Genomic DNA, 15,848 nt, shown 5'->3' on the forward strand with positions numbered 1-15,848 from the left:
AACCATTTTATGTTTACTGAACCTGGGAAGCATGAATTCACTGTTACAGGAAGAGAAAAGACCTTGCAGGGGCCATCACCTATCACTGGCCTCTAGGCAGAGGCCTTGTAGGTCTCAACACTCTAAGCAAGGTTTAAAATAAGGCCAAGGATAGATTAAGACAATTCCACAGTCAAAACTTTGCCCTTAAAACTGGTGTTTTTCTCTTAGTCTCCTTATGATTTTTGTTTTTATTTCCATACTGCTTTTCATGTTTTCTATTTTGCTATGCAAGTTGTATTTCTTTTATCCTTCTTTAGTATTTTGGGAACAAATATGACATATATATATATATATATATATATATATATAAAAATTCTAGTAGTGGTCATATTAAGTTTTTCATAACCTTTCTTTTCTTTCTTTCTTTCTTTTTTTCTTTTTCTTTTTCTTTTTTTTTTTTAAGATACAGAGCCTCACTATGTTGCCCAGGCTGGAGTGCAGTAGCTCTTCACAGGCACAATCATAGTGCAGTCTAGCCTTGAACTTCTGGGCTCAACCAATCCTCCTGCCTCAGTCTCCTGAAGAGCTGGTACTACAGGTGTATGCCACCATACCCAGCTTCATAAGCATTCTTTAACCTATTTTTTTTGGTAGTCCTCAAAGGGATGATGCAATACTTTTTGAATCTTTTCTTTAATGATGAAGACAGGGCATACTTTAACTTCCTCTGCCCCTCTATTCTGCTTTCCAATTTTTGCTGTTATGATATGTAGGCTATTGTTATTAATATTTTAATATTAGTATAATACTTAGATAATGTATGATAATGACTAATTCTTTTTAAAAATAATAAGTGACTTTAATATTCAGTTATGTAACCATGCTTAGAAATATTATTCATAGCGGCCAGGCACAGTGGCTCATGCCTGTAATCCTAGCACTTTGGGAGGCCGAGGCGGGTGGATCAGAAGGTCAGGAGTTCGAGACCAGCCTGGCCAATATGGTGAAACCCATCTCTCCAAAAAGAATACAAAATTAGCCGGGCATGGTGGTGGGCACTTGTAGTCCCAGCTACTTGGGAGGCTGAGGCAGGAGAATCACTTGAACCCGGGAGGCAGAGGTTACAGTGAGCTGCAATCGTGCCACTGCACTGTAGCCTGTGCAACAAAGCAAGACTGTCTCAAAAAAAAAAAAAAATGTATTATTCATAGCCTCTTCTGGAGCTGGGACCAGGGTGAGATGAAAGAGGCACTAGCCTTGAGTGCAAAATTCAAAAGGATGTCAAAAGTTTCAGTAGTTAAGATAAAAAGATGAAGTTCAGTAGTTAAGATAAGTAGTTATGTTTTAATGCAGTATTTTTAACCAAAATTAATGTAAAAACAATTGATAATGAACAAAATATCAAAAGTTTACATAAAGACAGTATCTTAGCATGGGCTACTATTATAAAAAACTGTAGACTGGGTGGCTTAAAGAACAAAAATTTCTCACAGTTTTAGAGGCTGGAAGTTTAAGATCAAGAGTCCAGCCTGGGGCCAAAAGTTTCTGGTGAGGGCTCTCTTCATGGCTTGCTGACAGCTGTCTTCTTGCTGTGTCCACACATGGCATTTCTTTGGTGTGTGAGCCTGGAGGGCAACCGAGCTCTGGTCTGTCTTCCTCTTCTTTTAGCAATGGTCTCTCTTCCTCTTTTTTCAGAGACACTAATCCAATTGGATCAGGACCCTACATTTTTTGTCATTTAACTTTATTAATGTGAAGGTCCTTTTCCCAAATATGGTCACATTGGGGGTTAGGACTTCAACATAGGAATCTTGGGGGAACATAGACATTCAGTCTATAGCAGAGAGGATCTGATAGGATGGAGATTAGGGTGAAGTGAGGCTGAGTACTATAAGACTTTCTATCTTCCTTTTTTCTTCCTTCCTTTCTCCCTTCATCCCTTCCTTTCCCTCCTCTTCTCTTCTTTTCTTATTTCGATTTTAAAATATTGTGTTAAAATATAATTTACCTCAGCCAGGTATAGTTGGTGCATGCCTGTAGTCCCAGTTATTTGAGAGGCCAAGGCAGGAGGATTTTTTGAGCCCAGGAGTTCAAGATTGTGGTATGCAGTGATCACACCTGTGAATAGCACTATACTCCAGCCTGGGCAACATAGTGGCATCCTGTCTCTTAGAAAAAATTACCCTTTATCTTGATTACTGATTTTCTTGATGCTTCCTTTTATTTTATACCTGAGGTGAATGTCTTACTTGCCTGACTGTAGTCCCAGCCCTGCTCAGCTCTGTGTTTAACTGGGTTCATTGCTTACTACCAGTATACTGGTAGTAAGCAATGAACCCAGTTAAACACATATATATATATGTGTGTGTTTATATATATATGTGTGTTTATATATATATATATATGTTAAACACCCATATATATATATGTTAAACACATATATATATATGTTAAACACATATATATATATATATATATATATATATGACTTCCCCATTTCTTGAGTTCTTAATTCTGCTTCTTTTATTTATACATTGGTAAATGTTTTCAAGTTGTTTTTCCTGCAAGAAGAATCATTTCTGAGTCTCTGCAGTGCTGCTGAGAGGGCACATGGTGCAGAGTGTGAGAGTCTGGGCTGTGGAGCTCGGCCGCATGGGTTTTAATCTGGATTCTACCACTTACTAGTTCTTAATGCCTTTGCTTCTTCATGTATCAAGTAGGCGTGGCAGTAACATGTACGTGCCTCGTGGGTCACCATTAGGGTTAGATGAGGCAATGCACAGATAGTGTGTACCACAGTACTTGGCACCTAGCAAGAGCTCAATAAATGTTGGCCATTCTTACCAGGGGAAAGAAAGACATTTTGGCTGGGGATGAATGTTATCCCCCAGCTCCCCAACCCACTCCAAATTTGTTGGTTTCTATTTACATCCTTCTGTTTGCCTATTCATCTTTTGGTATTTAGTGTCGCAAAATTCAAGACTGATTTATTTTTTTTTTCCTTTAAGGCAGGTCTAATTTTTCTGCTTCCGTGATTGGAAAATTTTTCTCTTGATTTTTGTTATTCAAAAATGTTGCCAAACTTCATAAACTAGGGATTCATTATACTATTCTGTCTACTTTTGTGTGTGTTTGGAATTTCAGTAATAAAAAGCCTGAGAAAATATCACCAAGCTGCATCTAGATGTGCATTTTTTTCCCATTGATTTTGCTGGAGTGTGGTGGCTCCTTTCAGTAGCCACACAGCTTTCTGTTCAGCCCAGGAGATGTATTTATACTTACATTTTTGTCTGTCCATTGATCTGGTCTCTCTCCTTCAGGAACATGGATCTTTTGTCTCTTGGATCTCTGTTGTGCGTCTTCTGTATTATCTTTTTTTTTTTTTTTTTTTTTTTTTTTGAGACGGAGTCTTGCTGTGTCACCCAGGCTGGAGGGCAGTGGCGCGATCTCAGCTCACTGCAATCTCCGCTTCTTGGGTTCAAGCGATTCTCATGCCTCAGCCTCCCGAGTAGCTGGGATTACAGGTGCGTGCCATCATGCCTGGCTAATTTTTGTATTTTTAGTAGAGACGGGGTTTCCTCATGTTGGCTATGCTGGTCTCGAACTCCTGACCTCAGCTGATCTGCCCGCTTCAGCCTCCCAAAGTGCTGGGATTACAGGAATAAGCCGCCGCACCCAGCTTTTCTCTACTGTCTTCTGCCTCATGATTGTCATCTGTGTCTTTTGCAACTGTGCATTGGTAGAACTGCCTTATCTCAATACATTACTTATTTGACTTTCTGTAGTGTTGATTCCACTATTTCCTGTTCTCAGTTTTAATTTTAATTCTACTAATGTTGGTTTAATTTCCTCATAATAATTCCTTGATGCATCCATCTCTCTTTTCACCTCAGCCTGTTTTCTTCTTCTGGTTTTCTGTTCTTGTTTCATAGAGGGTGTTTTGTCCTATATTTATGTGCTGAGGAAACACCTTTCCTGGTGTTTTCTCTAACACCTTATGTTAGAAATTTTACATGTATTCTTCCTCTTACCTTCTTGAGAATATTTTTTTTTCCCAAGCTCTGTACAGTCCTTTTTATTCACTCCACGTAGGAATATTTTTGCCTTCATCTCCAAATGAGACAGCTCTATCCAGCCTCCTAAACCCATGGTCATTTTTTAAAAGCAGCTGAACTGATCTGAGATGGGCATCTCTCTCATGCACTGGCTCTTTGATATTCTGAATCCATAGGGTCCACAGAAAGCTGTGTTCCCCAGCATGCATTGCCACCTTTCCTTGTCCTGTCCTGGTCTTTGTCTATCCCAAGATACAGCCTACCACTGCTAGTTCAGACTCCACTTCTTGCCCTGTGGTGCCCTAGGTTGCCATATCTGGATAATGTTGGGATAGAGGGGAAGGAGACACAGAGTTGAGATGTGGGAAGAATGGTGGGAACATTGTCCTGATTGCCTAGGCAAGTGGATATTTTTTCTTCCCCCTAGTGTTTTGTTTTGTTTAAAGACAGGGTCTTACTGTGTTGCCTGGGCTGGAGTGCAGTGGCACGATCATGGCTTACTCAAACTCCTGGGCTCAAGTGATCTTCTGACCTCAGCCTTCCAAGTCGCTGGGACGACAGGCATGTACCACAGTGCCTGGCTAGTTTGTTAATTTTTTGTAGAGACAGGGTCTCACTGTGTTGCCCAAACTTCTTTATCTTTTAAAAGATTTCCTAACTGCTCTACAGGACGTTTACTGCTTGTGTAATAAAGCAAAGAATTTTAAAATAGCACCCCTCTATCTATGGAACAACTGTTTGGTATTTTAGATCTGAATCTAGTTTGACGTTTCTGAGGTAGGAATTGGTCAGCAGGAAAGGCAAGAGGTATCTGTCCACCTCTCTTATGGCAGATTCTAGTGTCTTGAATCCTGGGTTGGTTTTCTTAGTTCAGCTCCATCTGCCTCGTTATTTGCGGACATTTCTCTCAAGTTCTGGTATTAGTGCATCTTTAGCCTTTGGTTTTAGTGTCGTAAGTTTTTACCCTTTAAAAAATAACATGAAGTGCTGCTATATGGATGCTTTTTTTGCCATTAAGAAAATAATAGTAGTCAAATACGCATAACATAAAATGCATCATCCTGACCATTTTTATGTGTACATCTCAGTAGTGCTAAGTACATTCACATTGTTGTATAACCAATCTCCAAAACTCTTTCCATCTTGCAAAACTGGAGCTCTTTACCTTTTAAACGTTAACTCCTCATTCCCTCCCATCCATTCCCCAGCCCTCAGCGACCACCATTCTATTCTATGTCTTTCTTTTGGCCGTTTTTTATGTTTTAATTTTTAGGAGGCTATAACGTGCACTCTTCTTAAAGTTTTCTATCTCTGATTTCTTCAGCACATTCATATTGAGCGTACACTGTTTGCTAAACCATGTTCGTGGTTCTGGGGACACTGCTGTGAGCAAGGGCAGTATTGTTCTTGTCCTCAAGGAGCTGACATTCCAGGGAGGAGAGACGATCAACAAGTAAATGAGTGTGCTAGTGAGTTCAGACAGTGCTCAGTCCCAGGAAGACAGCAAATGGCGATATGACAGAGAGTGCCTTTGGGGTGCTATTTTGGCCAGGGAGGTCCCAGAAGATCTCTCTGAGCAAGTGATATTTTAGCTGACTCCTGGATCTACACAGGAGACTTCCTCCCTGATGTAGAAGGACTGGAGGAACAGCCCTCTGGGAGGGAGGAACAGCCCTCTGGGAGGAAGGAACAGCATGCACAAACACTCTAAGACTGTCATGAACTTGGCACGTTTGAGAAATGGAAAAAAATACTGATGTGACTTGAGCATACTAAGCAATGGGGAGAAGAGAACAAAATGAGGCTGGGCAGGTCATAGAGCAAAGCCAGGCAACTTAGATTTTGTTCCAGTGGCAATGATAAGTGACTTGGGGCCTTTATTAATTTATTTATTTTGAAACAGGGTCTTTCATTGTCACCCAGGCTGGAGGGCAGTGGTGCAATCATGGCTAACTGTAGCCTCGACCTCCTGGGCTCAATCAATCCTGCCACTTCAGCCTCTCGAGTAGCTGGGACTATAGGTGCATGTCACCATGCCCAGCTAATTTTTGTATTTTCTGTAGAGACAGGGTTTTGCCATGTTCCCCAGGCTGGACTCAAACTCCTGGGTTCAAGTGATTCACCCACCTCAGCCGGGATCCCATAGTGCTGGAATTACAGGTGTGAGCCACCATGTCTGGCCCACTAGAGGCTTTTAACAGTAGAGTTATGTGACCTAACACTTGACATTAAAAAAGATTTTTGCATAAAAATACACCTGAGTTGGATAATACTGCATACAGCAGCACACAGGTGCATAAGCACCGCACATACACAGTGCTTCATCTGCCTCTGACAACCAGATTCCCCTGGGGATACATCAGGGAAGTTTGGGATACCTGTAGACTTTTCTTTGAGTAATTCTAATGAAAAGGCTGACAGATAGTATTGCTTTATGGATGGAACATCTGAGACACTGAAATGTTGAATTTTAGTTCATGAGTCATTCTTTACTTTAGCCTAATTTTTCTTTTTTTGCTTTTAGACTTAGAACAGAATCTACAGAGTGTCAGTCAGTTGAGCTTGAGACTTATCTATTTTTTATTACCTTTTTTGGAGACAGGGTCTTGCATTGTCACCAAGGCTGGAGTGCAGTGGCATGATTTGGGCTTACTGCAGCCTTGACCTCCTTGGCTCAATAGATCCTCCCACCTCAGCTTCCCAAGTAGCTGGGACTATAGGCTTGTGTCACCACACCTGGCTTACTTTTATATTTTTTGTAGGGATAGGGTTTCGCCTTGTTGCTTGGGTTGATCTCCAACTCCTGGGCTCAAGCGATCCTCCTGCCTCAGCCTCCCAAAGTGCTGGGATTACAGGCATGAGCCACTGCACCCAGCTGAGACCTCTTTATTCGAGTGGCAGAATTGCTATGGGGTAAAGAAATCCACCTCTGGTTACTCCTGTTTCTATTAGTACGTGTATAAAATATTCTACAATAATATATGACCCTTAAAAAATATTAGAGTAAAAGTCTTTTCCCCTCCCCCTCAGGGAGTTGGTGGAGGATTCGAAAAATGGTCTTTGGTTTGCTGGATTGGTATTTGTAAAAGTGTTTCTTGCTAGAATGGAATGAGTACCTGTGTCCTTGGTGATGGGGCTTCCTGACATCTGCCACACCAAGCCACATCTGAGGGCAGGGGTGGCATCCTGTGCTCACATTGTAGGCATCTTTTCCAAGCCATGGCCATTGTGTCACTTAGAATTCAAACCACATTTTGAGCAGCCTATTTTTGATAGAATCTGACTTTTTATTGTGAATATTTAGAAATTTTTTTTTTGTCGCCCAGGCTGGAGTGCAGTGGCGCTATCTTGGCTCACTGCAAGCTCCGCCTCCCGGGTTCACGCTATTCTCCTGCCTCAGCCTCCCAAGTAGCTGGGACTACAGGTGCCCACCACCACGCCCGGCTAATTTTTTGTATTTTTAGTAGAGACGGGGTTTCAGCGTGTTAGCCAGGATGGTCTCGATCTGACCACGTGATCCGCCCGCCTGGGCCTCCCAAAGTGCTGGGATTACGGGCGTGAGCCACTGCGCCCAGCCAGAAATATTTTTAAAAGTAAAAAACAAACAAACAAAAAAACACCTTTGTCTGGCTTTGGTAAATAGCAATTGTTTTTGTCTACTGTTGCGGAGTGAAACAGCCTGTGATGATTCTGATCTTGATATTATACAGAAACTAGTTCATCAACAGATGATCAGAATCTGCACTTGGTACTTCATTCAAAACAAGCCCTCTGTGTTTTACATCATGCCCTTTTCAAGTAGGTCTCTTCATACAGTGAGTACGAATATTTCATGAGCTATAAATGTTTACTTTGGAAAATACTTGGCATCATTCTAGGTCTTTATTTCAGAAAACATCCTGGGATGGCACGGGCCCAAGTCACATTCCACAGAGCAGCTGAAAAATGGGACACTTGGCTCTTTGCCATCAGCCAGTGCCAACATAACCTGGGCAATTTTACCAAACTCCACTGAAGATGAACAAACCTCACAGCCAGAGCCAGAGGTAAGCGTGCAGTCCTCTCAGTGCATTCATGGCTTGTGTTATCGCTTGTTCAGAAATATAGTAATTATATTTGTAACTTGCTCATCTCTTTGTTTTAAGAGGAGACAAATTAAAAAATGGAAGAATTGCCTGGAGAGACAAAATCAGCTATGTGCATGCCTGGCAATTCTCATGTTCTTGTGTCTGGCAGCTGCTGTGGGTGAATTGTGATCCTACGAATGAGGAATCTCCTATTTTCATTGAAATAGGAGTCACTTTAATTTCAAGTGGGAGAAATTCGAACAGACCCATTAACATGATGCCTATTGACATGATGGGAGCAGTTACAATATATTATGTCGCTCCCCTGAATAACGGCTTCTTCATATGGTTCCTGCTAATACAAGCTCTTGCCTCGCATGCTCGACTCCTGCATGCTCCTGAGCCAGGCCGGGATCCGTGGGGCCATGGCCAACACTCCTTTTGGGCATTGAGCTGCAGCCCAAGTTCAGGCTGCTGAGGATATGCACTGCCTCGTCAGGAGAGTAGTCCTTGCAGATCCTGTGACCAGCCAGGCTCCAACAGGCTTCATGGACTCTCTGTCACCTGCCCTCGGCTCAGCTTTCCTAACTCTGCCTCTAAGTGGCCGCTGGAGGGGAGCCAAATGCGGCGTTTCCTTTTGTCAATTTTATTGTGTGTCCTGAGTCCATTTTTGTTTTTCTTGTTCTTTTGATGCACGTGATATAGTCTTGATGTAGTCTCTTGAACTGGCGGAGGCCTCCTTTAACCATGCATTAGAGGTTGTTCTTAATTTCCATTGAAATCATTTTAGCCCGAAAATTGTAGAACACTTAGAAAATCTACTTGATAAGGTTGAAAGCCCCAAGGCACTGTCTTCGATCAAATGGTTTTGGTTATCAATGGAAATTTTTCTCCAAGCAGCATAGGATTATATTCTCGGACAGTGATATAGTAGCATAGCTCTTATAAAGTCAGATTAGCCCACCTACAAATATTTCATCGGCATCTTTAAGGGCTTTAGAAGGGTATGAAGTGAATAGTGGCTGTGGATTTTTGAAAGCCATTTGCTCTGTGTGTACAAGGAGTTTCAGGGTCAAGAAACCCATGCAGCTGATGTGTAAGTGAATCAGAAGGTAAGTTGGCAACCGTGTGAATGGTAGAGAAGTGAGTTATTAGATCTTCAGTAATCATTTTTTAGATCCTTATTTCTAGCGGCATTCTTGGGCAAAATCTAACTGGGGCTATCACATAATCAACTTACTTATTATGGCTCGTGCTATTTCTGACTTTGTAAATCCTCCTTAGTGTTTCTTCTGTGTTTTTCTGATAGGTGTTCCCTCTGACCCCCAAGGTTTGAGGCCAGGTCTGTTGTTTTTTTACACAAAGTTGTTGCCCACTTTGCCTCACCAGTCAGTAGCATTGGCAAAAAAATTAGCATACGATTATCTGTGAGAAATAACTAACTCCTGGCCAGGCGCAGTGGCTCACGCCTGTAATCCCAGCACATTGGTAGGCTGAGGCAGACGGATCACGAGGTCAGGAGTTCGAGACCAGCCTGACCAACATGGTGAAACCAACATGGTGAAACCCCATCTCTACTAAAAATACAAAGATTAGCTGGGCGTGGTGGCACACACCTGTAATCCCAGCTACTCAGGAGGCTGAGGCAGGAGAATCTCTTCAACCCGGGAGGCAGAGGCTGCAGTGAGCCAAGATCGCACCATTGCACTCCAGCCTGGGCAGCAGAATGAGACACCATCTCAAAAAAAAAAAAAAAAAGAAAAAAGAGAAAAAAAGAAATAACTAATTCCCAAGTTCAACTTTAAAAAAATACATCCTGAAGAAGAAGAACTAGCCAGAGCTTTTTTCATTCAAGTAGAGACAGTCATTAATTTCTAGTTGTCATTTTTGCCCTTAATTGTTTTGTCAGAGCAAGTTAAGATTTTGTTTGATTCCATGTAGCAGGGAAAGTCTTATGGAGTAGAATGGTGTTTTGGTGGTTTTCTGAGAAAGGAGAATTAGAATTCTTTTGCAAAGACTCCCCTCATTTTTTCCAGTGAGTGCTATGGCAGATGATTCTCAAAACCCAAACAGCTAGTAGAGCTTGGACACTATGTTTCTTCTTAGGCCATTGTGCCTTGCCACATTTTTTGTCTTAAAAAAACTAGCAACATCCACACAATGGTTTTTCTGTCAGAAAAAAAAAATGTTGCTGTTGCCTCCTTTCTGTACATTGTAGAGGAATAACTTCTATATAGAATGAAGTGAAATTCCTAAAGGTTAAGAATGCCTTATGAGCAGGTCCTTCATGCTTTTGATCTAGAGAATATAGTTACTTATGTGAGTGATCACTGGGAAACTAACTTTCAGAATTGCGGTTATTATGGTTGTGTAGCTAAATTAACTGTTGTCTTCTGGTTTACCGTTTAGAACATGTTAGGTCTTTGGGGGATAAGTGGGGTACCAAAGGTAGCTCCCCTCTGCTGGTTCTGGCTTCCCATAAAATAACCTACATCTGAAACAGTAATGCATTTTGAAGCTTAGTCTGTTTAACTACCTGCAGAATAAAAGCTCAAAGAGCTGTACATATTTAATACGTGAGTTAGAAGAGAGCTGTGGTCGGCTCTGTTATAAAATGTAGTGATCTTAGAATTTTATTCTGCTGGGGCTAGAACTAACTAAATGTGAAAATGAAATATTCTTCCATAATGAAATGAGTTAGGATCTTGGTTTTACCTGTTAGTAAAACAATTTTTTCAACAAAAAACACCATCTGAAATGTAAGTCAAGATAGAAAAAGGTTTTCGGTGTGTCGCTTCATCATGTATGCCTTACTTTAGGACAAGAAGGATGGTGATTGGAGTAGAGACTGTGGACCAAGCTCTCTTGACTTTTTCTTTTTTTTTTTTCCCCCCTTTTTTTTGGAGATTTTTTTTTTTGCTCTGTCGCCAGGCTGGAGTGCAGTGGCGCGATCGATCTCAGCTCACTGCAACCTTCGCCTCCCGGGTTTAAGCAATTCTCATGCCTCAGCCTCCTGAGTAGCTGGGATTACAGGCACGCGCCATCACACCCAGCTAATTTTTGTATCTTTAGTAGAGATGGGGTTTCACCATGTTGGCCAGGATGATCTCGATCTCCTGACCTCGTGATTTACCTGCCTTGACCTCCCAAAGTGTTGGGATTACAGGCGTGAGCCACCACGCCCGGCCACTCTCTTAACTTTCTTTCCACTTTCTGGATTGGAGAGATTGGAAACTTAACAGCTACATGTCCCAGACTTTCTTACAGTTGGATTTCTGAACACGTTACTGGGAGATGCATTTGTGTGAGATTTGGAAGACCAAGTTCCTCCTGCTCGTGCTGCTAGCAGGCAGTGGCATGGAGGTTGGAGTGTTTAGAGGCAGTTGTGGTGTTGTGGTGGCCACGCTTATAGTTCCAGGCCTTAGTCCCACCTCCCTGGGTGTGGGAATCTGTTGTGGCAACAGCAGCAGCTTCCTGACCTCTGAATCACGGCCACCTACAATGTTGTGACCTTGAACTTAGAAGTCTAAGGGGCAGGCTGGGCGCGGTGGCTCACGCCGGTAATCCGAGCACTTTGGGTGGTTGAGGCGGGTGGATCATGAGGTCAGGAGTTTGAGACCAGCCTGACCAACATGGTAAAACCCCATCTCTATTAAAAATACAAAAATGAACTGGGCGTGGTGGCGTGCGCCTATAATCCCAGTTACAAAGAAGCTGAGGCAGGAGAATTGCTTGAACCTGGGAGGCAGAGGTGCAGTGAGCCGAGATTGTGCCACTGCACTCCAGCCTGGGCGACAGAGTAAGATTCTGTCCCCTCCAAAAAAGAAAAGTCTAAGGGGCCCCGATGTCTGCTCCTCCAGCCTTTTTAATAATCCTGCAGGCACCTAATTCCCCTATCAAATTCCTTTCTGACTGCAACACCTGGAGTGGTTTCTGTTTTCTGCACCCACTGTGACTGGTTGGGCTCTTGGCACAGGAGGGGAGGCGAGGGCAATGAGGTAAACCCATCCAGAATGACAGAGCTCACACGTGACCACGTACACCCACCTTCCAGAGGACATATCTGAGTGACAAAACCTTAACTGTTTTTTTAAAAGTCAGGTTTATTGAGGCATAATTCACAAACAATATAATTCACAATTTAAAATGCAAGGTTCTCAGTTTTAACAAATCAAAGTAGTATCCCTAATCCAAATCTAATTCAAAATCTGAATTAGATCTGAATTAAATCTGAATCCCTAATTCAAAATCTAAAATGCCCCCACATCCAAAACTTTTTTAAGGCTGACATGACACTCAAAGGAAATGCTCCTTGGAGTATTTTGGATTTCAGATTTTTGGATTTGGGATGCTCAACTGGTATAATGCAAAAATTCCAACATCCAAAAAAATTCAAAATCCAAAACACTTCTCCTCCCAGGCATTTCAGGTGAGGGATACTCAACCTGTATAGAACAGTTCTATTGCCCCCAAATTCCCTCATGCCCCTTTATAGTCAAATCTGTCCCCCAGCCCTTGGCAACAACTGATATATTATTTGTCCCTATAGTTTTGTCTTTCCCGGAATGTCATATATATATATGGAATCATGCAGGAGGGCTTCTTTCACATAGCATAATGCATTTGAGATTCATCCATGTTATGTGAATCATTCTAAGGCATTCCTTTTGCATTCCTTTTGCATTGAATAGTATCTATGGGATCTACAGATTATCCATTTACTAGTTGAAGAGCATTTGATAACTTTAAATTTCTCACATTTTTTATGGGTAAAACGGAAAGGGGGAGCAATGAAAAATAATGTTGTGTTAATTGTTTGAGGGTAAATATCTGGTGCCCAGATACCTACCCCTGGCCTTCGGACAATCAGGACTATCAGTCCTGCCCCTGGAGACTAAGCAGAGGGTTTTTAAGCCTGTTCCTCAATATCATACTGTCAACTCCTGTCAACCCCTGTGTTGACTGTCTCAGTTAGCAGCTTTGCCTAGTTAGTCGTCTGGATTACAGTGGCAACAATGCTATCAAGAGACCACATACCCTATACTGCCACAAATCTAGCAGGTGTAGAAAAACTTATAATTTCTTTATGTCCTGAGTACTATATCAGCATATAAGTTAGCTAAATGGACTTTGGTTAAAAAAATTGCATAATTGAATTTTCAAGTAAACATATCCTATTCATCCTTTCCCAAAAGAAGAAAAATTGTTTTAAGAATAAAAGAAGGAGACTGATATAAAAGATTTAGCTGAGTTCTGTGTCAAGAATTTTCATGCTTTTGATTGAATGATCATTATAGCACTGAACTTTTGAACTACTTAACAAGCCATAAAGCTGTCCATTTGAAATCCTCTGATGTTCAGCTTGAAGCCTGGCCAGTACAATCCCCTCAACACATTTTTATCATTTTTTAAAATTTTTCATCCCCATGATACATAAAGGTATAGGTAGATGTTGGTTGGGGATGTATCCGGTGTGGGATGGTGATAGATTTTTAGAGATGAACAAGGTTAATATGTTGTTTTGATCCTTTAAATAATTCTTTTAAAGTTTCAATCTTCTAAGTTTGTTTGAAACATGTGGCACATATTTATTTGTGGTCAACAGTTTGAAGAGTGAGGTATAGCTATCACTGACTTATGATGGTTGAAAATCACTTTATTGAATCCTGTGATAACCTCACAGAGTTTAATTCCAAATGGTTGCTGCATAGGAAATATCGTTGATCAAGTTTAAAATTTGTTATAAGTAAATTTCGTGGGTGATAGGATTATCCTTCCCCACTCCATTCCTCATCTCTCATCATCAAACAGACTACATCTCCATCCAAGAATCTGTAGAATAGACCTTTTTTTTTCCTTTGAATCATGACCTTTGATTCACTAAATCTTAGAATAGTCTTTAGGAGTCAAATGGCCATTCCTCAAACTGGAGTGGCTGTTTAACTTGCCAAGCATCACAGAACTTAGGTTGACACAAAATTGATACATGGACTTCCTTTCTCCCAAGCTAGTGCTCTTTCCTTCATACTACACCATCTCTTATATTGGGTAGGATTCTTTCAGATGCAAATAACAGGAAACCCTACAATTAATAGCTCAAATAGTAATAAATTTAAGCCTGGGCATGGTGGCTTATACCTGTAGTCCCAGCATTTTAGGAGGTCAAAGCAGGAGGATCACTTGAGGCGAGGAGGTCAAGACCAACCTGGGCAAGATAGACCCTGTCTCTACAAAAAAATATAAAAATTAGCCAGGCAATGGGGGTATGTGCCGATGGTCCCAGCTACTCGGGAGGCTGAAGTGAGAGGATTACTTGAGCCTGGGAGGTTGAAGCTGCAGTGGGCTGTGATCACACCACTGCATTAGAACCTTGGTGACAGAGTGAGATCCAGTCTCAGAAAATAATAATAATAATAAATTTTTGCACAAAAGAATTTTGGGAGTAGGTGGTTCCAGGTCTGGTGCAGCAACTCATGATGGCCTCAAAGATACAAAGTTTCTTCCATTCCTCCTCCTGTTTATCCTTATGCTTGTCACTTCATGGTGGCAGCATCATAGCTGTAGTCCCAAATATTGCATCCTCACAACATATCCTTTAAAAGAAAGGATGGGAGCTCTTCTCAAGATACTTTTTGAGGTCAGGCGCGGTGGCTCACGCCTGTAATTCCAGCACTTTGAGCGGCCGAGGCAGGCGGATCATGAGGTCAGGAGATCGAGACCATCCTGGCCAACATGGTGAAACCTGTTTCTACTAAAAATACAAAAATTAGCTGGGCATGGTGGTGGGTGCCTGTAATCCCAGCTACTTGGGAGGCTGAGGAAGGAGAATCGCTTGAACCTGGGAGGCAGAGGTTGCAGTGAGCAGAGATTGCGCCACTGCACTCCAGCCTGTCAACAGAGCGAGACTCTGTCTCCACAAAATAAAAAAAAAAAAAAGACACTTTTTGTTTGGGAAGCGAAGCCCCTTAGTACACTCCGCCTGTTATCTCACAGCCAGAACTAGATCACATACCTACTCCAAGTCCTGTAACTGGTGGTGGGTCACTGGATTTTCATGAGTCACCCTCCCCGGCTGTGGAGTGTGCCTTACCTGAGATCAAAGGGATCTCAGATCCCAGAGAGACCAGAATTGGGCTTTTGTCAGCAAGAAAAAATAGGGTATTGGCTTTTGGGTAGTAACAGATTGTGTCTGCTATACCCCCATCTACCCCAAGTAGGTTTTCTTCATGTAGTGGTCATCTTCAGCCCCACAAGACTTTTCTGACCTGGCAATTTCATCTCATAGACTTAATTCTTTGAGGGAAGACACCATGTGTGATTCTTCTCTGGAAACTCCAGAGTATTTAGGAAAGTACGATGCATGTAGCAGATACTCTAAGTATGTAATGAATGAATGTGAACGATAAGGTTCATTGGTAGTATTCATGACTAAAGGGCATGCTTCCTTCTCGTTCTCATCTTTGTTCTGTGCTCTTCCCTGTGGCTTCCGGGAGTTCCAGTAGAAGTAAATTTAACCTGTTGAGTGGCGTATGACTTACATATGCTGCTGTGATGAAAGATTCATCCATGGCCAGTGTCCTGGAGCTCTCCAGGCAGAAGATGCTTCTATGAATTGGTTCATTCCTCGTCAGTGGCCTTGATCTGCTATCTAACAGGTGCTAAGTGGTTGTAGTTATACATGGAATTATTTTTGTGTGAGGGTCTCTCATCATGGGATAGATTTCTTATTATAATATTTTAGAAG

The 15,848-nt window shown here is 41.8% G+C and overlaps 1 protein-coding gene across 5 annotated transcripts in view; it reads left to right on the plus strand.

Moving 5' to 3' along the window:
- The window catches only part of OSBPL10 (oxysterol binding protein like 10), a 412,361-nt gene that overhangs the window by 332,069 nt on the left and 64,444 nt on the right, over positions 1-15,848 (plus strand). For all 5 annotated transcript variants that reach the window (XM_063722157.1, XM_024244956.3, XM_024244955.3 and 2 more), the window contains one exon: positions 7,929-8,083. In XM_063722157.1, the coding sequence (XP_063578227.1) occupies positions 7,929-8,083 (155 nt within the window). The remainder of the gene's footprint in view (positions 1-7,928; positions 8,084-15,848) is intronic.

The sequence above is a fragment of the Pongo abelii genome, chromosome 2, assembly GCF_028885655.2.
Source record: "Pongo abelii isolate AG06213 chromosome 2, NHGRI_mPonAbe1-v2.0_pri, whole genome shotgun sequence".
Taxonomy (NCBI): Eukaryota; Metazoa; Chordata; class Mammalia; order Primates; family Hominidae; genus Pongo; species Pongo abelii.